Consider the following 25,068-nt stretch of genomic DNA (forward strand, 5'->3'; position numbering starts at 1 on the left):
GAGAGTAAATTAAAAGGAGCAAAATTCTTGAAAACTTGATTGAAGTAATGATGCATAGAAAGTACTTCACTTTGCAGGTACATCTATGTCTGGATTAGAGAGGAAAGAATCATTGAAAGAGATAACCTGTAACAGGATCTGGTGCATTTCTGTCCGCTGATGTGAAACTCTCAGGGCACAAAAGGCAGTATGTTTCTAAAAATAACCAGAGGATGAAGGCAGATTATGCAGGCTGCCCAACCATGTTGCTGCTTGCAAACCTATCCACATATGATTAAGTACGCTTTCAGTGTGTTTCCAAGTACAATTCAGAGTGTTGGTGCTGACCTTTAAAGCCCTAAATGGACTCAGTTCAGTATACCTGAAGGAGCGTCTCCACCTGCATTGCTCAGCCCAGACACTGAGGTCCCCATCCGAGAGTCTTCTGCTGTTGTTTGATCATTAAATGCAATAATTTGTGCTAAAAGACTGTTTTCAGGGGATTAACCCTTTGCAGGAGTTGGCAAGGATCTGGATTGCCAGAGTAATGTTTCTTAAGGCTCTACAGTTGCACTCCCTAGAAATTTTATTTTCCTAATAATGTATGCAGACTGCAAGTTTAAGGGCAGGAAACTGTTCATCTTAGGCAAATCCCAGGTACTCAGGATTTCCTCAGGATGCACAGAGGATTCCAATGTGTTTTTGGAATAATGCATGCTTTATTTGGAAGCAGTGCTGGAAATAAAGTATCTTAATAGGGAGGTACCTTAGGGACACGGCTGGCCCTGTGGTCTAAACCACTGAGCCCCTTGGGCTTGCCTATTGAAAGGTTGGTGGTTTGAATTCGCACAACAGTGGTGAGCTCCTGTTGCTCTGTCCCAGCTTCTGCCAACCTAGCAGTTGGGTAAACGGCATTTCCATGCGCCCTGGCTTCCATCATGGTGTTCTGTTGTGCCAGAAGCTGTTTAGTCATGCTGGCCACATGATCCAGAAAGCTGTCTGTGGACAAATGCTGGCTCCCTTGGCCTGAAGCAAGATGAGTGCCACAACCCCATAGCCTTTGACTGGACTCTACTATCCATGGGTCCTTTACCTTACCTTACCCTACCTCATGTATTATTATATATTTATTTTGGTAAAAATTGACTGCTTCAGAAGATGCATTGTGTACATCTGAAATGGACTGCCTTTTATTATCTCCAATTGGCTTCTGAGAAGTTGGATGGAGCCAAATGCAGCCACATTGATTCTGAACACATTGATATCCAGCAGTTCAAGTTAGGCACTTTTAGAATAGTAACCTTTCATATTTTTAGAAGCTGGGACAGTGCCTGTTAACCTCAGTCTCCAACAATGGGCTCAGTAATTTTTCCCCCATCTATCTTCCTCCTAGTGACATGAAAACAATCTATAGTAAAATGGCAAAGATCACAGTGCAATGAATGGAAGCAAAATCAGATAAAATTAGCCACGTTTTAGAAGTTGGGTTTTTCCCACCAATTTTGTATCTTCAGGGCAGTCTGTTGAAGTACAGCAGTAATCTGTCCTGTTCTGATTGGCATGGCTCAAGTCTCAAGCAACTTGGGTCAAGAAATTGGACTCAGTTTTCTCAGACAAGCCAGATAAAAAGTGTTAACTATCGTTCAGCAAAAAGCATTTTCAGATGGTTGTTCTCCTGCCTTAGCTGTTTTAAGTAGATTATTCTGGCCATCTCAGATACTTGGCAAGTGATCCTGCCTCTGAAGTCTAGACAATACCACCTGAAGGCATCCAAACCATTTTTCTACCTCAACAATTTTTTTTGCAAAGGACAAAGCTATAATAGGTACAGGAAAGTAAATCTGTAAACTGTTAAGGGTGTTTGTGACAGCTTGGAAGCTTAAAATAAGCAGTTATATTTGTTGCTGCAGATATTGAGGGTGCAATGGGGAGGGAGGAAGAGGAAGTTGCACTGTACAAGCAGAAGTCTGGTACACAAGCAGAAGCACCAGATACACTCTTGGATGAAGAAGCTTTTGATACCCTGTGTCAACCTATTTGCAAGACTGGAGACTTTTCGTGGGCCATAAACATAATCTTCTCTAGTCATGTGAAAGACAGAGTGAAAGATCCGGGCCTTGGTTTGATTGAGTTTAACTCCATCAGGCATCTTAAAACTCCATGACCCTTCACATTAGAGAGAACACCTGAACAATGTTATTCTTAGGTGCACCCTGTTTCCATGTTGATTCCCAGTGCATTGGCACAAGTGAAGTTCTACAATTGTACATCTGGAACCTGAGTGATAAGAGTCCAGTGGGCATTGGCTTTTTATTTGCTACCCTTTTGTGGAATGCTCTCCCCAGGAAGGCATCCCTGCTTCCATCATTACATACCTGGGGATGCCAGGCAAAAACATTTCTTTTCTGCCAGGTCTTTGGCTTTTGGTAATCTGTGGCCTCTTTTAGTGGGTGGGGTGTTTTAATCTTACCTTTTAAAAATATGAATGTCTCAGAAGTTTCTTTTTTATGCTAAGTCACTTTTAGTCAGTTTAATAAATAACAATTCTGCTAGCATCCTTTTTTCCGTGTGTTAAAGTGATAGGTGCATCCATTTACAAAGCAATTCTACATGCGTTGGTCAGATATAACCTTGAACTTGCTGTACATCTTCTTTAAAAAAATGGGCTTTAAAATGCTAATGTTCCACTGTATGTTCAGTCTCTAGGGAACAGGAGAATACGAGTGGATATTGCTGATCAAGCTCAGGATAAAGGTAAGTGCTGTGGCTTTGTGAAAAGAGGTCATCTTGTACCAGTTAAATTTTATACACAAAGGCTGGAAAATAAAGCTGTGAAACTACCAAGTTTCCCCCACTTACTAGCAAGTCTTTTCTGTGTACGGATGAAATTGACGAGGAGAGCTAAAGGCCTTATGAGCTTTACCTGCTTTTGACTTGATCTTGTTGGGTTCAACAGTGCAAATTGCAAAAGGTACCTAGTAAATTCAGAATTAGCACTGTGGGTTTCCATTTCCTTAAAAGTGCCTCTCCAACCCAGTACAGTACAGGAAGTGTGAGCTACACGATTCCACAGAGCGCATTGAACCAGCATCCTGCTCCCTCTTACCTACACACTGTGATCTTGCCAGAGGTCACGTTTATTGCTCCGGCAGAGAAATTATTAGTGTATCTTTTTTTTCTTTAACAAAATTTATATGCCACTTGGTTGTAATAAAACCTCAAAGTGGTTGACAAAAAAATCTCATTACAATTACCCATAAAAGACAGTTAAAAAACAGGTATTTTAAACATTTTAAAACTTAAATCAATAATAAACTAAAAACAAATTAAAACATGTGTAACTTCTACGTGTCTGGAGAGGCTTGCCTAAGCAAAAATGTTTTAAGGAGGTGCTGGAAAGAATACAGCAAAGGCACCTGCCTGATATCAATAAGGGAGTTCCAAAGTGTAGGTGATTTTACTTTCCTCTGTGCAGACGTCTGAATCCATGAAACTGGATGTGCCATTTAACTGCTGGGTTGCTTTTCCTTTCTTTTGCAGATAGGGATGATCGCTCTTTTGGTAGAGATCGTGACCGCAACCGGGATTCAGAGAGATTTGAAACTGACTGGAGGGCCCGTCCTGCTACGGATAGCTTTGATGACCCCCCTCCCCGCAGGGGCGAGGATAGCTTTGGAGACAGTGAGTTCATCACCAGTTGCCTGCTGTGCTAACTACCATTTTCCTTGCCCTCTTCTAATTTCCCTGCATGCTCCTGAGTTGCTGAAGCCCTTCCTTTATATTCTGTTCTTACAAGAGTAGCTTTCCTCCCTGTGCTCCCTACACATGATTCTAGATTGAATACTAGCCAGTTACTACAAAAAGCTAGGGAATTACGCACACTGAGGAAGGGCTGTGGCTCTAGGGCAAAGCCTCTGCTTTCCACGCAGAAGGTCCCAGGTTCATTCCCTTGGATCTCTAGGTAGTGCTGGCTGTGTCCCGAGTCGGAAGCCTTGGGAAAGCCACTACCAGTCAGGCAGACAATACTGAGCTAGATGGACCAGTGGTTTGACAGTGTAAGCAGCTTCCTGTGTTCTGGGCTTCTGGAGTCGTATCCCGTCCCTATGTTCCCATCAATGCCAAATACACAACAGAAGATTTCTAGCAGTTATTTCATTGTACAGTGGTACCTTGCTTCTCAAACTCAGTCCGTTCCGGAAGTCCGTTTCAAAACCAAAGTGTTCCAAAACCAAGGCACGCTTTCCCATAGAAAGTAATGCATAACGGATTAATCCGTTCCAGACTTTTAAAAACAACCCCTAAAACAGCAATTTAACATGAATTTTACTATCTTAACGAGACCATTGATCCATAAAATGAAAGCAATAATCAATAAAATAAATAAGACAGTATTGTAGATTATTTAAATATATATATATCTTACCTGCACTGATGATAGTCATTGTTTGGATGGGGGGCTTTTATCCATTTCTGCAGTCACACAATCAGTCAGTCAGTCAGTCAGTAGCTGAACTGGGTTCCACACAGTCACAAAAACAAATTAACCAAAAAAGCCTCGAAAACAAAAATACAAAATAAATAGCAAAAACAAAAGCGTCAAACTTAATCCATTCTGGAAGTCCGTTTGACTTCCGAAATGTTTGAAGACTAAGGCGCAGCTTCTGATTGGTGCAGGCGCCCCGGAAACAATAGCCGACAGCCGCATCAGACATTTGGTTTCCGAAAAATGTTTGAAAACTGGAACACCAAAGAAAACCTGCTGCGCTGAAAACAATGGAAGGACAGGGGGCAGGGCAGCCAGAGACGAGCTCAGGTGCTGAAATTATGGAATTTTTGTACCAATGGAAAAGAGAATTTATGGACAGTATGGCTAAGATATCAGAGACCATCAGTACCAGATTGGATCACTTTAAGAACACGGCGGAAGAATCGGAAACAAGAAGAATAGATGCAGGGGAGACCCTCTGGCAACGACAGCCCGGGGGGGGGGGAGAGCTAACTGAAAATCCAGAAGGAAAGACAGGGGAATATGAAGGGCAGCATACACAGAAAATATTTGAGGAAGTACTGTATTGGTAAAATCACCAGTGTTAAGACAGGAGGAGCTGAAACTGGAAATTGCCTTAATTGGTAGCAGCTTCTTGAGGAGCTTTAAATATGAGTACAGACAGGAATTAGAGCAATTTGGGTGAAATCACAACTGTGGAGACAGAGAGAAATTTGGAAGGAAGGAGGGCTGAAATGGGGAACTGTCCTAATGGGAAGCCACTTTCGGAGGAGATTTAAATATGCCAAAGTAAGAAAAAAAAGAATGGGTAACAGTCTGGAAAATGGTTTTTATTTAGGGGTCAGCAGTTGTAAATAAATTGGGACATCAGCAGGCATGGATTAAATCAGGCATAGGCAAACTCCGGCCCTCCAGATGTTAGGGACTACAATTCCCATCATCCCTGACCACTGGTCCTGTTAGCTAGGGATGATGGGAATTGTAGTCTCAAACATCTGGAGGGCCGGAGTTTGCCTGTGCCTTGATTAAATGCTTGCAAAAAGCAACAGTTAGGATAATTTTAAAAGGGGAAATAGCATGAAAGCACAGGTGTGTAATGTATAAAGTGGTTTTAATGTTTAAAGTATCTGTGCTGTATACCACAAGTTTAATTGTTTAGTAGTTGGAAATTTGGGTAAAGGAATCTGGAATGTAACATGATTTGGTTTATTTGAAGACCCAGAAGAGGGGGTGGAGGAAAGTCTGGGGATTTGGGGGGCGGGGTAAAAATGTGTTCTTTTAAATTATTTTTAAATGTTAATGAGAAATGTGTGGGGTAATCTGGTATTGATACAATGTGGCATATATTCAATTTTTTTAAAATTGAAAACTAATAAAAATTATTATTATTATTATTATTATTATTATTATTATTATTATTATTATTATTAAAAAGAAAACCGGAACATTTACTTCGGGCTTTTTGGCGTTTGGGAACCAAGGTACCACTGTACATGTCTCGTGTCAGTCAACCAAGCTGGCTTGGTACTCAAAATGCAGTCATTTGTTGCTCCAAATGTTGCATGATTTCTGTTCATGTTTTTACAGCATAACAGAGACCGTAAAATGGAGTCCTAGCTGCACAAGTGCGTTGAAGGCTAATCCCTGTTTTCCTTGTTCTCTTTCAGACTGAAATGCGGAAGACCCATTTCAGTCTGAAATGGGGATGAACTCAGCAGGTTCATATCATGAGCTGAAGACATGGAGGCATGTCAGACATTTATGCTTCATGACTGTAAAGCATGCATTCTACAGGCTACTTTTTTGAGAAAGGAATGCCTTAATCAGAAGACAAATACATCTGATATCTTCTTGTCTAACAGTCTGGAGAATTAGAGTATGGCAGCTGTGAAATTGCAATCAGAAACAGTTCGCTTATAGTTCAGAAGATACATAATTCATGTATGTTGAGATTCCTGCATTTCAGGGGGTTAAACTAGAGGACCCTTGAGTTCCTTTCCAGCTCTACAGTTCTATGATTTCCTGTGAATTGCCCGTCTCCTTTTGAGAAAAGCACATTTCCTCTACTGTTCTCTTGCTTAGAAAAAGACTTTTTATGATGGTGGTGATAATTTTCTAGGGGTACTTCAATACCTGCTTTTTCATCACATTTTCTACTGTGAACCTTCTGGGTGCAGTGGAATATATATGTAAATACTTCTTTACAGTACAAGGCAATAAAATGTTTCAATAATAAATAGTTCTGTGACCAAGCACTATGGCAGTCACGTGCTGGAAGATGCCTGAAGCCTGCCCCCTGAATCTCCCCCAGCTGTGTCAAACCTTTTCTGAAAGTCATTGCTCTGTGTCTGTCTTGTACATGCTATAGCCTTTTCCCCCTGCTTTAGGGTATCGAGACCGTGATCGTTACGATTCGGATCGGTACCGTGATGGTCCCCGAAGAGAGATGGATCGGTTTGGGGGCAGAGATCGTTACGATGACCGTAGAGACTACGACAGAGGAGGTACTGTGGGTCACAGACTTGGTTGTGGGTCTGGGGTTTGAGACGCTTACAGGAGGCATCACTTAATATAAACATTTGCTTACATTGCAGCATTGGCTAGATAATACAGCTCCCACATTCCCCTGCTATCGATGCAACATTTTAGGCACACAATCCATTTTATGTATAGTCATTGTGGCCTGAATGGCTTTTCTCTCTTGAAGGTGAAAATACTTGAAAGTTGGGATATGGAATATAGAGCACTGCTGCAGTTTCTTTTCTCAAAGCCTTAAAAAGATTTTGCTTTTGTGTTTCAAGATCAGTGATTGCTCTAGTGGAAAGACATTTTGAGTTTCCTCCCTGCTTGGTCTACAAATACGTCTTGCATCTTGCACACACCTTGATGCCTGCAGCACTCTTATTATTTGTGCAGTTTTTAACTATTATATTGGTTGTGGAGATGTAGTAAATGAGACGAAGTTACAGTTTTGGGTTCCTTTCCAACCAGTCATTCTTCTCTGGTTTCTTTTGCTGCTGTGGTCTGTTTTCCTTCCAGGCTGAGTGATCTTGTAATTAGGAGTGGGGCTTTTGTACAATTGTGCATGACTTGAGTCCCTACTAGTTAGCATTTTCCAGCTGTGTTAATTAAGCATTTTTGGGCCATGTTTTGAACTGAAGTGGGAGATATTTTCTTCAGATGCCAAATAGGACTTCAGAGCGTGCCCTTGAAACTGTACATGAAATCTTCCTGAAACTGGCTTGATCTAACATTGTGTGCCATGTTTGGATACTGCTTGATCAGGGACTGTGTGCCTCTGTATATGTAACCTCAGGGAATCATTTTAATAGCTGCACATGTTGGAGGGGTATAGGGGTGCGTGAATGTACATACAGACTCTGAGGTCTTCTCTCTTTTCTGACTCGCCTGTGAGCACTCTGGGGTGCTGTCCTCAGAAATAATGGTCTTCATGTTGTGCAGGATTAAACCACTGAACTTCCTTTTCCTGTAGGTTTCGACTCTAGGTCAGGCAGTGGTAGAAGAGCCTTTGGCAGCGGATACCGTCGGGACGATGATTATAGGGGTGGTGGTGACCGCTATGAGGACCGTTACGAGAGGCGAGATGATCGAATGGATAGGTGGAGCAGCTCGCGGGATGACTATAGCAGGGATGACAGCCGGCGGGATGATAGAGGTATGCTCGGTGTTTGCTCAGAAGCAAAGAAATGAGGAACTGTTGGCTTTGCTGTCATTGTTTGTTGTGTATTGCTGCAGATTATTCTGTTCTCCCTTATTCCTTGTGGTATTCTGAATTTGACCCTAGGCCATGTTTGCCTCTTGCCCTACCCAGTGTATATGGTATGTTGCCAGATCCATCAGACACGGTTAAGAAAGATTTATTATGTAGCCTAGCCATTTCTGAGAACTGGGTGACCCACCTTTTGTAGGAGGTTTGTCTAATGATTCATTGTCCCCTGTTGGGCATGGGTCCTTTTCTGACTCTTCCTTATTTCCAAGATCTCCTTATGTGGCCTAAATGCCACATACCATTCAGCCTTTAATCCCCACCTCCTTATCTAAATAAGACAACCATATAAATTTTTCACAATTCTCCTGCTTCTTGGCTTTTGCCTAATCCTGAATCCAGTGGCTTTGCTTTTTTCATTTTGCTTTTTCTAAACGGTTCTGCTTTTTTCAACCTCCTGTTCTTTTTCTCTTAGGTCCCACTCAGAGGCCTAAACTGAACCTGAAGCCTCGGAGCGCACCCAAGGAGGAAGATACATCTGTAGCTCCTGCTACCCAGTCTAGCCGTGCAGCCTCCATCTTTGGGGGGGCCAAGCCTGTGGACACAGCTGCTAGAGAGCGTGAAGTAGAAGAGAGGCTACAGAAGGAGCAAGAGAAGCTGCAGCGCCAGCTGGAAGATGATAAGCCCAGGCTAGAGCGACGGCCCCGGGAGCGGTAAGTGACAGAGAAGGAGCATGAGCTGCACACAGTCCAGTAGAGAAACTGCTTGGGTTAATCTGCAAAACACCACTTGATGTGTCACAGGCTCAAGCTGGTGACCTGTGCAAAAGGTGCCATAGATATGCCTGCAGCTCCTCTGATGCTGCAGAACACCCCTAGAGGTGCTTCATGCTGAAGATGGTGAAGGGTGACATTCCATTAGCTGCCTTGGTTGTTCATGGCATTACAGAGCACTTTTTTGGGGCTAGCTATCTGTGTAAGCCCAGAGAATGAATGCTAGGCTAGCACCTGGCTTGCCTGAGCTGCTGTATCCCAAACTGTGTCACTGCCGCAGGACAAGCAGCCACACTAGCCTAATGGCAGGTAGCTGCAAGGCCAAATCACATCACATATAATCCCCTAGCAACAAAAAAGTCTCAAGTTACACATATAATTTGAGCAGTTAAGAAACATCTCTAACTGCTTCTGAGCTTTGTTTCAAACCTGAACATAGGAATGCATCACGTTGAGGGTTGCTTCCTAGTCCCATCGTCCAGAACCTTTTCACTTCCGGGGTCTAGGGATTGAAACTGGGCCTCCACATGCAAAGCCTTGCACTCTGTAGTTGTCATAGCTCAGTTGTAAAGTCTCTTCCCTGTGGACAGTGTGATCCAATGCTCCACTTCTCCAAAGACTCCCTTTTCTTCTCCCCAAAATGAGTTCCTTTAGGAATCTTCCTCTGAAAGGATATCTCTTTGAAAAAAAATTTTAAATTTTTTTAAAAGTAATATTTATTAAAATTTCGCAGAATTACAAAAATAAGAAAAAATAAGAAAACAAAAAAATACAAAATACTGAAAAAATTAAAACAATTAAAAACAGATCAATTTTTCCATATCTTATCTTTCATTTACTTGTTTCCTTGACCTCCTCACACCTTCCTTTTTTGTATTCAAGTTCAGTTAGTTACTTCAGCAAATCCTTTCCATCTTAGTTTTTATCCTAATCATTTATCTTAATATATTGTAACTTTACATTCTCACCTGTTAACAACCCATTTTTACATACTCCTTTATAACATTACTGCTAAAACCACATAAGTTCATTCCAACATCATTCTAATATTCATTAATTTTGCAGTATTTCTGTAAATAGTCTTTAAATTTCTTCCAATCTTCTTCCACCGACTCTTCTCCCTGGTCTCGGATTCTGCCAGTCATTTCCGCCAATTCCATATAGTCCATCACCTTCATCTGCCATTCTTCCAGGGTGGGTAGATCTTGTGTCTTCCAATACTTTGCAATAAGTATTCTTGCTGCTGTTGTAGCATACATAAAGAAAGTTCTATCCTCCTTTGGCACCAATTGGCCGACCATGCCCAGGAGAAAGGCCTCTGGTTTCTTCAGAAAGGTATAGTTAAATACCTTTTTCATTTCATTATAAATCATCTCCCAGAAAGCCTTAATCCTTGGGCACGTCCACCAAAGGTGAAAGAATGTACCTTCAGTTTCTTTACATTTCCAACATTTATTATCGGGCAAATGATAAATTTTTGCAAGCTTGACTGGTGTCATGTACCACCTGTATATCATTTTCATAATATTCTCTCTTAAGGCATTACATGCCGTGAACTTCATACCTGTGGTCCATAACTGTTCCCAGTCAGCCATCATAATATTATGTCCGACATCTTGTGCCCATTTAATCATAGCAGATTTCACCGTTTCATCCTGAGTATTCCATTTCAACAGCAAGTTATACATCCTTGACAGAGTCTTAGTTTTGGGATCTAACAGTTCTGTTTCCAATTTTGATTTTTCCACCTGGAAGCCAATTTTCTTGTCCAAATTGTATGCCTCCATTATTTGATAATAATGAAGCCAATCTCGCACTTTGTTTTTTTAGTTTTTCAAAGCTCTGCAATTTCAATTTATCTCCCTCTTGTTCCAAAATTTCCCAATATTTCGGCCATTTGGCCTCCATATTGAGCTTTTTCTGAGCCTTCACTTCCATCGGTGACAACCACCTTGGGGTTTTATTTTCAGGTAGGTCCTTATATCTTGTCCAGACATTAAACAATGCTTTCCTGACAATAAGGTTTTTAAATGCTTTATGTGCTTTGACCTTATCATACCACAGATATGCATGCCACCCAAATACATTGTTGAAACCTTCTAAGTCCAAAATGTCTGAGTTTTCAAGAAGCAGCCATTCTCTCAGCGAGCAAAATTGTGAAATTGTGATGTATTCCATCTCAGAAAACTTGAGGAAGGTATCTTCCTGTGGTCTTTCATCTGGGCATTGATCAACTCTACATTTGCTTAAGTTCTGCAGTACTGCAGCGTCAGCTGCTCCCTGACCAGTGACTGAATCAGTAAGCTCAACGTAAGAAGACTCAAACCCCAGACAAATTTAGCAGACCCACCCTACCTGGTCTCCACTAAAGGGCTGACTTGAGCAGTACTATGGATTGAAAGGTGCTAATGGCACAGTTGTCTCAGTTTGATTTAACCACCTTGTTTTTATTTATTTTTTGTAGAGTTGTGCATACATGTTTTTTATCCAGTGCCCCACATTTACAGTTAGTGAGCCTTGCTTCTCTGTATATGTTCTAGACACCCCAGCTGGCGTAGCGAAGATAACCAAGAGCGGTCACGGACAGGGAGTGAGTCTTCACAGACTGGCAGTACAACTCCTTCTGTGGGGACAGGCCCAACAGGAAGAAGTAAGTTGTCTTTGGCGTATCGTTCACTTAGCCCTGAAGTGCATCGTCCTATTTCTGGAAAGCCCCATAGCTTTCCTGGATTATAGCATGTATTTCAGTTGGGAAGCTTCAGTTGAGTCACATGGCAAGCCTTTGTGTATAGATTTGAGAATATGGGGTTTCTTAGTTCTTCCTAAGTACCAACAGATCCACTAAATAGCCGACCAGCAGGGAAGCTAGCAGCTTAAGTAGCTGTCGATCAGTGGTGGTACCATATTGGCCCGAATATAAGCCACACATGCAAAATTTGGGGGGGGGGAGACAATACCCCAATATAAGCCACTCCCTTCAAATTCCGCAGGCACTCACACCCATTCCGTTTTACCATATGTCTCTTTCAGCAGTGCTATCATAAAAGCCAGTTTTTGTAAGGTCGCGAATTTAAGCCACACTTAAAATTTGGAAAAAAGTGAGGCTTATATCCAGGCCAATATGGTATTTACAAGTTAGTACTGTACAGTCGTCTCTGTTAGGACAAATGTTTGCCCCTCTGGTTGTTGGTAAGCAGTTGGATTTCATGTGGTTGGTGTTGCTAGTCATGTAAATTGCCTGTTACCAGTAGGTAGAGTTTATACAATAGACTTCCTAACAGAGTCTACAATGACTGGGTGGAAGGGGCTGACAGGGAGTGGGCTAGCTTGGACACGGCTGCTTGACTGTGTCTCCGGGATGCAGGCTTGGGCTCCACTGTGCAGCAGCACTTGGAATGCCCTCACAGCTGTGCGTACGGCAGCAGTGTGAGCAGCAGGGGACCATTGGATTTCACAGCTGCCAAACAATCCCCAACCGCCCTCTCAGCATCACTGCACAACTGAGAGCAATCCCTGCCCACCTCTGCAGTTGGGAGTAATGCTCATCATTATCATGCCATTTGGAAGGCAGCACAACACTTTGCACAGAGAGATTTGTTGAAGCCATCTTTTTAGGTTTTGGTTTGTTGTTGGGGTTTTTTAAAAAAAGAACCTTAGATGCTCACTACCCAGATTCCTGTTTGGCGGGAATTTTCATTCAACTCTTTGCTAAGGGAAAACACAATGCTTCTAGTTTCATGTACAATTGACAAATGCTGGCTTTGGTCTGAGCCTATGGGCCAATTTGACTAGATTGGGCTCTGCTGTAAACTGAGATGTATTTTAACAATTTTTTGTTTTCCTAGCCAAAGCAGCCATCAATCAGTGTTGACAGTGTTGGGGGAGTTGCATGTTAAAAACCTTGAGGCCCAAACTAAACAGGTTTTTGTAAGGGTAGCACAGTTGTGGGTGGGCGGGTGAGAGAGAGCTCGATCATAGCAGTGGTACTGGGGGAAGATGATTAACTCATTCCCATGAAACATTTTTCACTATCAGAATCACTTCCCTGCTTGCTTTCTCTTATGTAGGCAAAACAAGGAGGATTTCAGCTGGTGGGAGGGGTGGTGTGTGTGTGTGTGTGTTTGTGTGTGTGTGTGTGTGTGTGTGTGTGTGTGTGTGTAGGAGAGAGAGAGATTCCTCAACCTGCATATAGACTGGACATAGCAACACTGGACTAAACTGCAAGATTGTCATGCCTCACGCACACACCTCATGCATGCCCACGTGCACTCACACACGATAGAGCATAAACCTTTAATTGGGCAATAGCACATCCACCCCCAATCAGTTACATTAGAAACCTGGATGTTTCTGTAGCTTTCTATGAGCAATTGATCACTTCTGCCCCAGGAAAGACAAAAAGACTGACATGCAAACCAACCAGGAAGTCTCTTCATCAAACAATGGAATTGTCAGCCCAGATCCTTTTCACAGGTCTGTGACTGTATTGTGGGTTAAACACACGGCCCAGTTTAGGCTTGTTCTGCTCTGTAAACTCACTGGGTGTTTTTGGTGGTTTGTATTGGTAAAGCATGCCAACTAGCCCAGAATCACTGGGGAATGGTTCAGGAAAAAAGTGCTTTCCATCATACAGCCGGGTTGTGTGTGCATATCTTCTTAGCCCGTGTTGTATTGTATTCCAGCCTCACGAAGGAGGGAGAGTGAGAAATCATTGGAAAATGAAAGCAGCAGCAAAGAGGATGAAGGTCTGTCTCCCACTTCCAAGACTCCCAGGGAAGAGAAGCTTCCTCTGAAGGTGATGCCAGCGCCTCCGCCAAAAGAAAATGCCTGGGTGAAGCGCAGCAGCAACTCTCACCCGGCCCGCTCACAGAGCTCCGACTCAGACCAGCATTCCCCCACAAGGTGAGGGCCTCTGGCAGGGCTGCCCTTTTCAGCCAAGGACTTAATCTGCAGGAGGGATGGGAAGCATGTAGGCTGCATGGTACGACGCCAAGGCGTAATAGAATCCCAAATTATGTTGTTTTAAAATGCATAAAACGTGACAGCAAAATGTTAGGGATTGTGGGCAAGGTGGGTGCAATGGAAACCAAAGTAAGCTTTGGTTCACTAGGGTAGGTTTTATTTGGAACTCATGATTTTGAAGTGGGGATTTATTTTCTTTCATATTGTGTTGCTGGGGGTTGAAAGAGCTGTGGTTCTGTAACGCTGGGTAGCGGGTGGCCCTGCTCACCTGTGAGGATTAAGGGAGATGAATATCTGGTCCTCTAGCCAGACAAGGCCCCCCACCCCCACCCCAGCTTAAAAGCTAGCTTCACTATAGATAAGAAACATTAAAATGCAGCAATGCTAAATAAATAAGTAAAATTACTAAATAATATAGCTGCAACTTCTTGGCAATCATTTTTAATGATTTCTATGCAATTTCACACACATTTTACTTACCAAGCAAAACTAAATTATATTAATTTAAACAAAATACCTTTTGAATTCCCAAGTCATGTTACAACTTTTTGGCACCCCTCATTTTAAGGAATTTGAAAGTTGAAAAATTCAACACACCTGAATGTGACGTGGAGTTACAGTAGCAACTTCCATGGAGTGTACAGTATGCACAAAGCATCAACGCTGCTTTTCTCTGTTCTTTGTTGCAGCGGCAGCCAGGCTATGCCACCTCTGCCTTCAGAAGATGGAGTGCCCTCCAAGAACGCCCCAAGGAAAGGTAAGGCTCGGGTGCGGAAACTTACCTGTGGCCCTTTGGGGCAAAGAGAGAGAGCCCTGGGGTTTGAGGATTGGTTGTGTGCAGCTATTGTGCCTAGCAATACACATGCATTCTTTGTTACTTCCTCTCTGTTGGGTGTATGCTGCTTTGAGGAAATGGCTCTTGTGGCTGGCAGCTGCTTTTTTTTATTATTTATCTGCTTTATTTCATTTATTTTTTAATAAATTCATTTATTTATTAATCTCTTCCCGGGAATCATCTGAAAACAGTTTCACAATACAAAAAAAAATCCATATCCAAAAAACAATTTCAGATAATTGCAGATACTGAGCAGGGTTCAAAATTCAAAATATCTACTTCATAGCTATTCCAAGAAAAAGACATCTCTGCTCCCTGTTCACTAAGAAGTCGTGAAAGTTCCCAGTGTCATGGCTTATTGCTTGCAGGTGTAGTTCGTAGGTTTATTTTCTAGCTTGCCAGGAGAGGGCAGCAGAGTCCAGTGAGGAGACACCTTAAATTCAGTCTGGGGAAATTCTCTGTCTGGATCCTGGTTTCAGGAATCTGCCACATGTTCAGTTGTTGATGGTTTGACTGGTGAATGACAAGCGGCATCTTCCCACTTGACTTCTCCTGCCCAATGTAATAGAAACTTGTAATACAGTCCTTAGGTGTGTTTACTTGGAAGTAAGTCCCGCTGTGTTCAGTGGGGCTTACATGTAGGTAAATGTGTGTTTATTCCCTTCTTGCTGAAGGCAAGGTAGGTTCTGTGGTCAGGATGATCACAAGTTGATAAGAAAATTGGCACAGTATACTTGGAAGTTCAACTTAATAATGGAGTAATACAGAAAACTATGATGACCCTAAAATTCAGGGAGGCAACCCAAGTCAAGAGGACTCACCTTTCCTAATTACAAAGTAGGGAAATCCACACAATCTTCCACATTTTTAGGAGAAGAAAAAATGAAGAGCAAGAGGGTGGAAAACAAACATTAAGGCTGGTTGCAAGCAGTAGTAAATTTCATTGAAATGAAACTTGCTTAGTGTTAGGTAGGGCTGGGTGAGATCTGGTTTTCAACATCACAATATGTTGATATATCACAATGTCTGAAATAAGGCTGGAGCTAATGCAGAGGAGAAGCGCGGTAATGTCCTGGCAATTCCTAATACTTAAGGGTCTTACTCTAAAACTGATAATTTTTTACTTACCTTTAACTTATTGTTAAAACAGTTATGAAATTTTACTTCTTGATAGCATGCTTCAATGAAACCATTTAAGATTTTTGGAGACTATATTACTGCAGTTTTGTGGGCATATTTAAAATTTATGGAAGTGGTAGATCATCTGATTCCTTACTCAGATGTCCCAGTGGAATTCTAGGCATGTGTAAGCCTCATTGAGTTCAGCTAAACCTACTTTCCTGGGAGTGAGCCCCATTAAATTCAGTAGGGCTTGCTTGTAAGTAGACACACATTTGCTTGCACTGCTTACCAACACCCCCCCCCATCATTCTCACCCCAAACAATAACTACCCAATCTCCCATTTCAGCATAAGGAGGCCACGGATAAATCTTTCCCCCCTGTTTCCCACAGAAGGGCCCCCCAAAAGCCCCACCCCCACCTCCGAGAACCTCATGGCATCTGAGAAAATGCACACGAAGCAGGGCCCCCCCCCCAGCTTTGCTGTTTCAGAGAATACGGGAAAGTGAAGTTTTAAGCTTCCCTGGCAGGAGACATCACACAGAATACTTGCATCACCTGTAGGATGATCACAGAATTGGAAGGGACCTCTGAGGGCCAGCCATCCTCTCCCATAGGAGAGCATAAGGCAGCAGAGGCCTCATGTCTGTGAGCTACTACGACAGGCAACATGTAGCTCACAGACAGAGAAGGAAGGAAAGAGCTGGGGCTGGCTTTAAGGGCATGGCTATGCGCTTTTTTAAAAATTCTTGAGCTAGAACCTCATGTCTCAGAAAAGCAAGGGAAGGCATCATCGCACGCACCTTGACACACACACATTGAGGTGGGGAACGGGACAGGGCACGATTCCCCCCCCCCCCTACTCTGAAGTAAATAACCCCCGTTAATGGGAGAAAGGAACTCAGTGCAAGAAGCCACCTACCAGCCTGGCACCTTTTATTACACACTTTTAGCAAGAGCCGCATAGCATCTGAGGAGCTTGCTGCTTTGCAGGCTATTCAGTGCTGCCTGCTCTTGCGATTGGCTGTGGCTACAGGATTAGGGGAAGAGCTGAAGCAGAGACTGTTTTGCACAGCGGAGCTGAGGCAGAGACAGTTCTGCAGGGATTGTGATATTTGCATTAGCCAGCCAGCCGCCTGCTCTTGTGGTTGGCTGTGGCTGCAGGAGGTAGGGGAGAATTAAGGAGGGCTCTGCAGAGGAGCATGCAACGCAGTGTTTTAAAATCAAAGGCAGGCAGGTCCTTCCCAGCAATTGCCCCTCACAGTGGCTTGGCTGTGGAGTGATGATGTGGGCAGGTGGAGCAACCAGGAGGAAGGGAGGAGGGAGGCAGCCCATCTGCAAAGGAAGCAAGGCACAAGGAGGCAGGTGAGCACCTTATCAGGCTTCCTCTGGCACTAGTGCAGGCTCAAAAATGTTACTGCAATAAGCTCTTCAAACCATTTTCAAATTATTTATTGATTTATCACACAGCCCTAGTGTTAGGGTACTAGTAACCTGGGTGGGCTAACTTGATATCTCATTGCTGAAATTATTTCAAGATGGAATAACAGGAGATTTGTCTCAACTTACTTTAGGTGATGAAAACCGACCTGATGAAGGGAAGGAGAGTGTTCCAAAGGGCCGAAGTGGAAATTCTGGGTGTGGTCCTGGAGATGGAGGCAGCAGAGACCATTGGCAAGACTCAGATAGGTATAGTTGTCTTCACATCCTCATGCTCTGACTCTGGAAACCTTGTGCCAGGGGGCAGGCAGTGAGCAGCTAAGGGAAGGAGATCCACTATAAGCTGATACAAAACAGCTGGAGGCTGGAACAGCCGACTGCAGTTTGCTGTCTGTGGCACACAGTGCTCTGGGTTGTCCAGACTCATCTGCATAGGGCTGGAATGTGGGTTGCATGTGATGGGTTGAGTATGGAGCAAATGGCTCTCACTGCCATTATTCTATGTGTGTAAACCTTGTACTTTGGTCACCTTATTAATGTGGTAGCAGTTTTCTTTTTCAGGAAAGAGAGTAGTGAGCATGACTCAAGACCTGCATCTGAGCCAAAGAAATTCGAAGAGAACCCTACCCCCGTAAGTGCTGAATCTGTTGATTTTTGAGCAGTGATTGTCAAATGCTGGTGTAATTAGGCAGCAGCTCTCTGTCATTCAATGTGCCAGAATGTATCGGGATTCCCTTAGGACTTTACTCAGTTAATTGTGGATTCAACTAACTGATTATAATTCTGTAACTAAAATATCCTTGTGCTACATTCAGACTTTTTGCTGAGAAGCTTTTACATCACTGGTACCCACAGTTACTTCCTATTACTAGCTCTGAAAAGTGGGGAGAAGGGAATATAGGCTTCACCAATTGATAGATGATATTCTGCTGATAGAACAGGATGCACACGAATGTCACAGAAAGCCAAGCATCTGTTTTCTGAATCCTCAGTTGGAAGTAGAAGTGCCAAAATCCCAAGTTTGTACTCTTGTAAAGCAGATTGTTGTGTTTTGTTTATATTCTCAAACTGTGCTCATTGGTTATTGAATTCTTGGTTTTTGTTTGTTAATTGGAGGATGGACTAATAATAAAAAATAAAGTTTGCCACAGGCAGAACAAAGACCAGATCAAGAAATTTCCCCTGGAAGTGCATGCAAAGAATCTTGGCCACAAAGCCCACTTCACAGGGGGAGCATGGAGCTTGTTTTTCCTTTTTCCTTCATTGCAACCTTAAGAAACAGCCATCAGCCCAAAAGTTGCCCAGTGTGGTTTCAAATTCAGGTCCCCCAGCCTGCCATTTTTATCCGCCATGCCAGGGTGGTTCACCTCTAGGTTGTGGGCTGAATTTAGCCAGTGAGGCTGTTCCTCAAACCACACCCACCTGCCTGATCCAGCTGCTTCTGCAACCTGATCCCTGCAGAGAGTAGGAACGAACTCTTCGTGCATTGGCTGATTTCATTCCTGATTGGTCACTGTGTTCTCCCACCCTGACAGCCCAGCTTTGACAGGTGGGCAATCTCATCTACCTGCAAAAGCTGGCTCTCAAGGTGGGGGAAATAAAGATCTGGGCCAAAAAGATTTCCCACCCTGCATTCTGCCTTTTATCTGCCCAGGATGCTGCCATCCCACCCTTCTCTAATGTCTGTGTTACACCATCCCAGGAACACCTGATACCCACAGCCCTATGTATAGAACTTGTCACAGGATGGCTTTCAGTGTCCAGTTTTGAATGCTGTTTTAACACCCACTTCCCTACCTCTCTTGCAGAAATTTAGCTGTGCTAGCAAGTATGCTGCTTTGTCAGTGGATGGTGACGATGAAGCAGAGGGGGAGGAGTACGCTGATTAAATTCTCCAGCCCCTCCATGCCGTCTCCTTACCGGTTGCCACCCAGGAATATTCGGCAAGCAAAACCAAACCTTTATTCAGACAAGACAGAAAAATAAAAGCCTACAAGTCAACATCTCCTTGGAGAGACCTTTCTTAAACCTTTCTTTAAAAAAATATATGAAAAAGTGATACAGTTTCTCTTGCATGCTGCTGCAGCCTTTAAAGTATTGAACTAACTGGAGAAATCCCTGCAAAAAAAGTATAGCAAGAGAGAAAATGGCAGGTGTCTTTTTAAAAAAAGGAATAGGCCCAGTGTGTGTCTTGAGTGTGACTTCATGCAGCTTCCAATCACGTCCAGAGCCCCAGGTCCTTCCCATTAAAAGAGAGGCTAGCACTTGAGCAGGCCAGGTGCGTATTAGTAGAGCACAGTGGGGACATGGACAGCTAAGATCTGTCTCCTTCTTTTGCTAGGTTGGTTGACTTCTGCAGCGTAAGCTTCAAACGAACTTGAAAGCATTTTAGTGCGTTGGGAAAAGGAGGAGAGCAGTCTTGCCTTGATGGCTGGGGAAGAGATGAGCTGGCTTTTCAAGGCAGAGAGTTGGCATCTCTACACAAGTAATCCCTGAGGTTTAAGTTAGAAACCTCGCCCTGGTGGTGGTGGTGGTGGTGTCCCCCTCTGAAATCCATCAGGTTTGGGGAAGCCCCAGGCAACACTAAGGCTGAGTAGCAAACCTTTGCTACCAAAGGAATCTTCTCAGAAGCCTCAGAGCTGATCCTGGGGTTGTACCCTTGCCTGTCCCCAACAATAAAGGCTGCTGACAGTTGGCTTCTATGTTGAAAGCCACTTTCCACATAGTTTGGCCAAATGGTGCAAAGACACTCTGTGCTAGTGGTCACCAGGACCATGCAGTGCTGATGTGGAAAGTGTGTTCTGCATATGAACCATGCAGAAAGTAACTTTTTGTATGTCAAGGTGCTCCACTATATGGAATCAGTTTTTGGTAACCTCCATGAAGGAGGTTGCAATATATATGAAGGAGCCATTGGATTTATGGGAATCATTAGTTGGAAGAGCAATTTCTGGAGACTATAAAGTTTTCTTGAATTCCCCCCTTCCTATCCCTTCCTCTTCTGCCCCCTTTTTAATCACGGTGGTACCACCACAACCACTCTCACAAATTTAAATAGCACCTGTTTTAAACTTGGGCACTGTTTAAAGGTAGCAAGAGTCATTGAAAGTTTGACTGAGCATCATGTGACTGTTCGAAGTTCTTTCCTCACTTTTGGGCAAGTAGGTACACAACATGACTGGCAAACTTCCTTCAGCCCTTACAAAAAGGGTTTATTTTTAGTCCCCTAAATTTCTTTTTAAAGCTTCCTTCGCCAACACCCAGCACCATCAGACACAGAGACAAGCAATCTCTTCCATTTTTTCCAGTAGTCTTGGTCCTTTCATTCTTCTTCCTTGAACTAATTAATGGGTAGGGCAAGTGGGAATTCAGTCCACACAGTGGAACTGAAGCAGCACAAGGTTTTACTAGCCAACTCTCAGCAGCCTGATTTACCTGGTGGCTGCAGAGGAGAATCTGGCTAGCTTTTGGGAGGTGTGCACATGCTCACCAGGGAGCTGCCAGTTTTTACCTAGTTGGGGAGGAGAACAGTGTGATTTTCCTCTTGAAGCAATTCTGGCTGAGTCAAATACAGGATTTGGCGTGTTGTAAAGCCTGCCGTGGTTGGTGTCTTGTTTCAGTAAATTTTAGCTACAATTTAAACCAGTCCTTTGAAATATACAGAGTAGTGGCACATCCTGTGGGCAGGATATAAAGGAATGGGAGGGGAGACCCTGCTGAGTGCAGATAATTGATTTGAAATGCAATATTGCTTTGACTGTGTGAAATGCTGGGGGGAGGGGCTATATTTGAGGTCAAGTGCTAATTTGCATACCCCAGAAGCATTTTCTACCCTCCCTTCTCTCGCTCTCCTATTCTCTCTCTTTATCTCTCTCTGCGTTATCAGGACAGGTTCACGAATGGATTGAGGTGCATTTTACACATTCTGAAGACATGTAAAATTTGTACAAAATATCTTCTATGAAAATGATTTGTAATCTGTGTGGACTTACTGGGAGATGTCTTTTATTATGTAAAATTTTCCCTCCTCCCCCCTTCTTGGTTTTTTGTTTTTCTCCAAATAAAACTAATCTTTAAAATAATGCTTCAGCACTAGATTACTTTGCCAGTGGTGTCTCTTCTCCATCAGGACATGGATATTGCTCTCAAATATATAGAACTAGTAGGGAGTGCCATCTTGATTCAAAATGGTGGACACCAACGTGCCCCCAGAATTTGCTCTGGAGGACCCCTCAATCTTCTGGAGCACACAGGGGGCTTCAGGGGAGCAAAGCCCCACTGAAGGCTGGTAGTACGTTCTGTCTGCACACACAGGATTTGACACAACCCAGAGACTTGCTGATGCAAAGAGATGTAATTGTAGATTTCATAAGTTGTGTCACTGATTCTCCTTGTAAGATCTCTAGAGGGTAGGCTATATCCTTTCATAAATACAATACAAATAATTTGGGAAGGGTGAGTGAAGCCAAGGCCTGTGATCCCTGCAACCCTGAAAAGTGGCCCCTGTTGAGATCTAATTGCTGCCCACATTTCTGGCTACAGAAAACTGGATCTGTCAAGATTCAAGTTCTCTGGCTTCCCAAGTCCTTTGGTTTGGACTAAAAGCAATTGACTTGTTCACTTATTTGACAGGAGGGCTGGGGAGGGGTAGAGGAACTGAGCCTTGGTTCTTTTCCGTCTATTTCTGAAATAAAAATTATCTTTCTTCGCTTGCACAATTGCGTCTCTGTGCCTGCTTCCCTGCGCTTGGATTGGTAGTGCAATGCTTTAGCCAATTCCAGTTCCCTCCCTCCTGCCAAAGAAGCAGGGGGTGTGATCAAGGCTTGGTTTTATAAACAGCAGGAGAACACAGTGCCCTTTTCATTGTGCATCCTCCCCACATAAGGCATCTGAAGACAGATAGTCATTGAGACAGCATCTGGTATACCACCACCTCCTGCACTTGATAAATGTCCCAAGTGCCTTGTGAAGTCCAGGCTGGCTTCCAGGCATGGAACTTACCTTACTTCAACTCAGTGGAACCCCAAGCAGTTGGATTCCGCCTTACAGTGCAGGGAGTCCCTGGCTGTTGGCTGCTTCCACCACTCATGTCCATCAGAGCAGCAAGGCTTTGTGCAGTATGGGCGCCTCCTCTCTCTGCTAGTAATCTGGAGGGTGACCCAAGATTATTTTGGAGCTGGGGGGAGGAAATCCAACCACACCCTTCCCCTCTCCTCCATCCTTAATCTCCTGCGCATGCATCACTGAGCAGAAACAAAAATGAGCCAGAGCTAAAGAGGAAAAGGATGAATGCTCAGCCCATTGCAAGACCAGTGGTCTGCATTCTCGGAAGAAAGAAGAGCCAGCTCAGAAGTGCCAAATAGAATAAAATATGGGGGTGGGACGTAACAAGGTGCACCCACATCATTTGAATGGCAATGGCCTTCAATTTTGGGGGAGTCTCCGCCTCCTCAAATATTTTATTGTGGGGTCCAAAGGGACCTTGACCCCCTAGGAGTTGGCTCCTCTGGCCCTGCCGGATTAGACCAAAGGCCCTTCTGGTCTCACAGGGGCCAAGCAGATGTTCCTGAGAAGCCTCATCAGGAGGTCAGGAAGGCGGTTTCTCTCTGTTGCTGTTCATCTCCACTGGTCAGTTTCCAGAGGCCTCTTCCCCCTCTGATCCTGGGGCTCCCAAGGGCAGGGAGGTGCACAGCCCCCAGGGAGGAGAGCTTGGCTTTACACACACCCTACCCACTCCTTTCCCCTGGGACCAGAGCAGCCAGTGGGCTGGAGGTAGCTCCCCCACCCACAACCCCCCTGCAGAGCTGAGTCACACGTACTTCCGTCATCCTTGCTGGGCAGTAATCGACACCAGATTTTCTCTGTTAAGACCCTTTCAAAGGCTGGACATTGTCTCCCTCCCCACCTCCACCAGTCAAAACCACTTCCAAAGAGGAGGAAGAGTCTCCAGCAGCTTTTATTTACTGCAGCTGGGGGGTTTCGAAACCTTTCATAAACATAGCTGCAAAGGTTATGGTGCCTCTGGTTGTGTGCAAAGCCCACCCTGGGTGAAAATGAGGCAAGAGAGGGAGAGGGTCCCAATAACAAGAGAACTGCTGGATCAGATCAAAGATGTTTCCAACAGTGGCTACCAGAGGCTTTGCAGATGAGTGAAATGCCGGCAGGGTTTCTTTGTCTCTTCTTTTAAACCTTTTTGGAATTGGTGTGTTTGTGTGTATGTGATGGATGCTCCTTGGTGCCCGTTGGGACTGCTGGGGTGGAAGGCAGGGAGGCCAACTGTAGGTGGCTCCAGAGCTAATGACAGGCTGGCAGAAGCACCCCCTGGACTGGTCCTGAGAAAGAATGCGGGTGGGGGGCGCTAGTTGAAGGCACAGTGATGCTAGTGGGGCAGTGCCCCATTCGGCCTCCTTAGATTGGCCGGGGGGGGGGGGGGAGAGAGAAAGAGAAGAAGAGTGTGACAATGTGGTGATCTGAAGAGAGAATGTAGACAGTAACTGAACTAGGTGAATCAATGGACTGACCTGCTGTGTACACACCACACATTTAAAGCAAAACAATACTGGGAACTGTAGTTTGCCCTGCATGAAACTATAATTCCCAGAACTACAATTCTCTATTTTCTTTTTATTTTCTTTTTTAAACTTTTTTTTATTCAAAATTAAAACATATCCAGAAACATATCATCCTTATTCCCCCCCCATTTTTCCTCCCTCCCTCCACCCTCTCACACAAATCCCACCCACCCCCACCCCCAGCTTCCTTCAGTTCCAGTCATTGATTTCTCTAAGAATGCTGTTTTCTGCATGTTACACAGTTGTATAGATCCTCAAACTAGCTGATTATCATCAATAAAAAAGTTTGTGAATGTTTATTCAAAGCCAGCCAAGGAGTCCAGTTCGCTTTGTTACGTCTTCAAATATTTTATAAAGGGTTCCCATTCATCTTTAAAGTCACAGTTATCCTTGTCCCTTAGCTTATATGTCAATTTTGCCAGTTCTGCATAGTCCATCAATTTTTCTTGCCATGATTCTTTAGTTGGGGTTTCTTCAGTCTTCCACCCTTGTGCTATTAGAACTCTTGCGGCCGTTGTCACATGAAGAAGAAGAAGAAGAAGAAGAAGAAGAAGAAGAAGAAGAAGAAGAAGAGTAGTAGCAGTAGTAGTTTGGATTTGATATCCCGCCTTTCACTCCCTTTAAGGAGTCTCAAAGCGGCTAACATTCTCCTTTCCCTTCCTCCCCCACAACAAACACTCTGTGGGGTGAGTGGGGCTGAGAGACTTCAGAGAAGTGTGACTGGCCCAAGGTCACCCAGCAGCTGCATGTGGAGGAGCGGAGACGCGAACCCAGTTCCCCAGATTAGGAGTCTACCGCTCTTAACCACTACACCACACTGGCTCACAGCCGACAACAACTACAATTCTCCATTTTCTTTGCAAGAAGGCATGTGCTTTAGATGTAAGGTACTTATACAGCTTGAAAGGCACCTTTCTACATTCTTGCTCAAGATGGCAACCCTGGGATAACTGAGAACGGCCTTGCAACTACAGTGATCTGCCCTGTCTTGGGCAGCGAGGGCACACAGAGGTGGCCTTGGCGCTAACCCACCATTGCAAAAAACCTTTCGACATCTTCCTTTGCAAGCCCTGTCTTATTTATTCTGGCTCTTGGAAGGTAGGGTTGAGCCAGCAGGGGTGAAGTTCTTACTGTGTTGCTGTGAGTCATGCTG

At 43.9% G+C, this 25,068-nt stretch overlaps 1 protein-coding gene across 2 annotated transcripts in view; it reads left to right on the forward strand.

Annotated features, from left to right (window-relative positions):
• The window catches only part of EIF4B (eukaryotic translation initiation factor 4B), a 36,356-nt gene extending 14,931 nt beyond the window's left edge, over positions 1 to 21,425 (forward strand). For both annotated transcript variants that reach the window (XM_053370222.1, XM_053370231.1), the window contains 11 exons: positions 2,679 to 2,733; positions 3,520 to 3,660; positions 6,874 to 6,990; positions 7,980 to 8,162; positions 8,689 to 8,926; positions 11,527 to 11,636; positions 13,669 to 13,888; positions 14,638 to 14,705; positions 17,478 to 17,592; positions 17,905 to 17,974; positions 19,152 to 21,425. In XM_053370222.1, the coding sequence (XP_053226197.1) occupies positions 2,679 to 2,733; positions 3,520 to 3,660; positions 6,874 to 6,990; positions 7,980 to 8,162; positions 8,689 to 8,926; positions 11,527 to 11,636; positions 13,669 to 13,888; positions 14,638 to 14,705; positions 17,478 to 17,592; positions 17,905 to 17,974; positions 19,152 to 19,232 (1,398 nt within the window). In that variant the 3' untranslated portion in view covers positions 19,233 to 21,425. The remainder of the gene's footprint in view (positions 1 to 2,678; positions 2,734 to 3,519; positions 3,661 to 6,873; positions 6,991 to 7,979; positions 8,163 to 8,688; positions 8,927 to 11,526; positions 11,637 to 13,668; positions 13,889 to 14,637; positions 14,706 to 17,477; positions 17,593 to 17,904; positions 17,975 to 19,151) is intronic.
• Positions 21,426 to 25,068: the final 3,643 nt, after the last annotated feature.

Source organism: Podarcis raffonei, chromosome 2 (assembly GCF_027172205.1).
Source record: "Podarcis raffonei isolate rPodRaf1 chromosome 2, rPodRaf1.pri, whole genome shotgun sequence".
Lineage (NCBI taxonomy): Eukaryota > Metazoa > Chordata > Lepidosauria > Squamata > Lacertidae > Podarcis > Podarcis raffonei.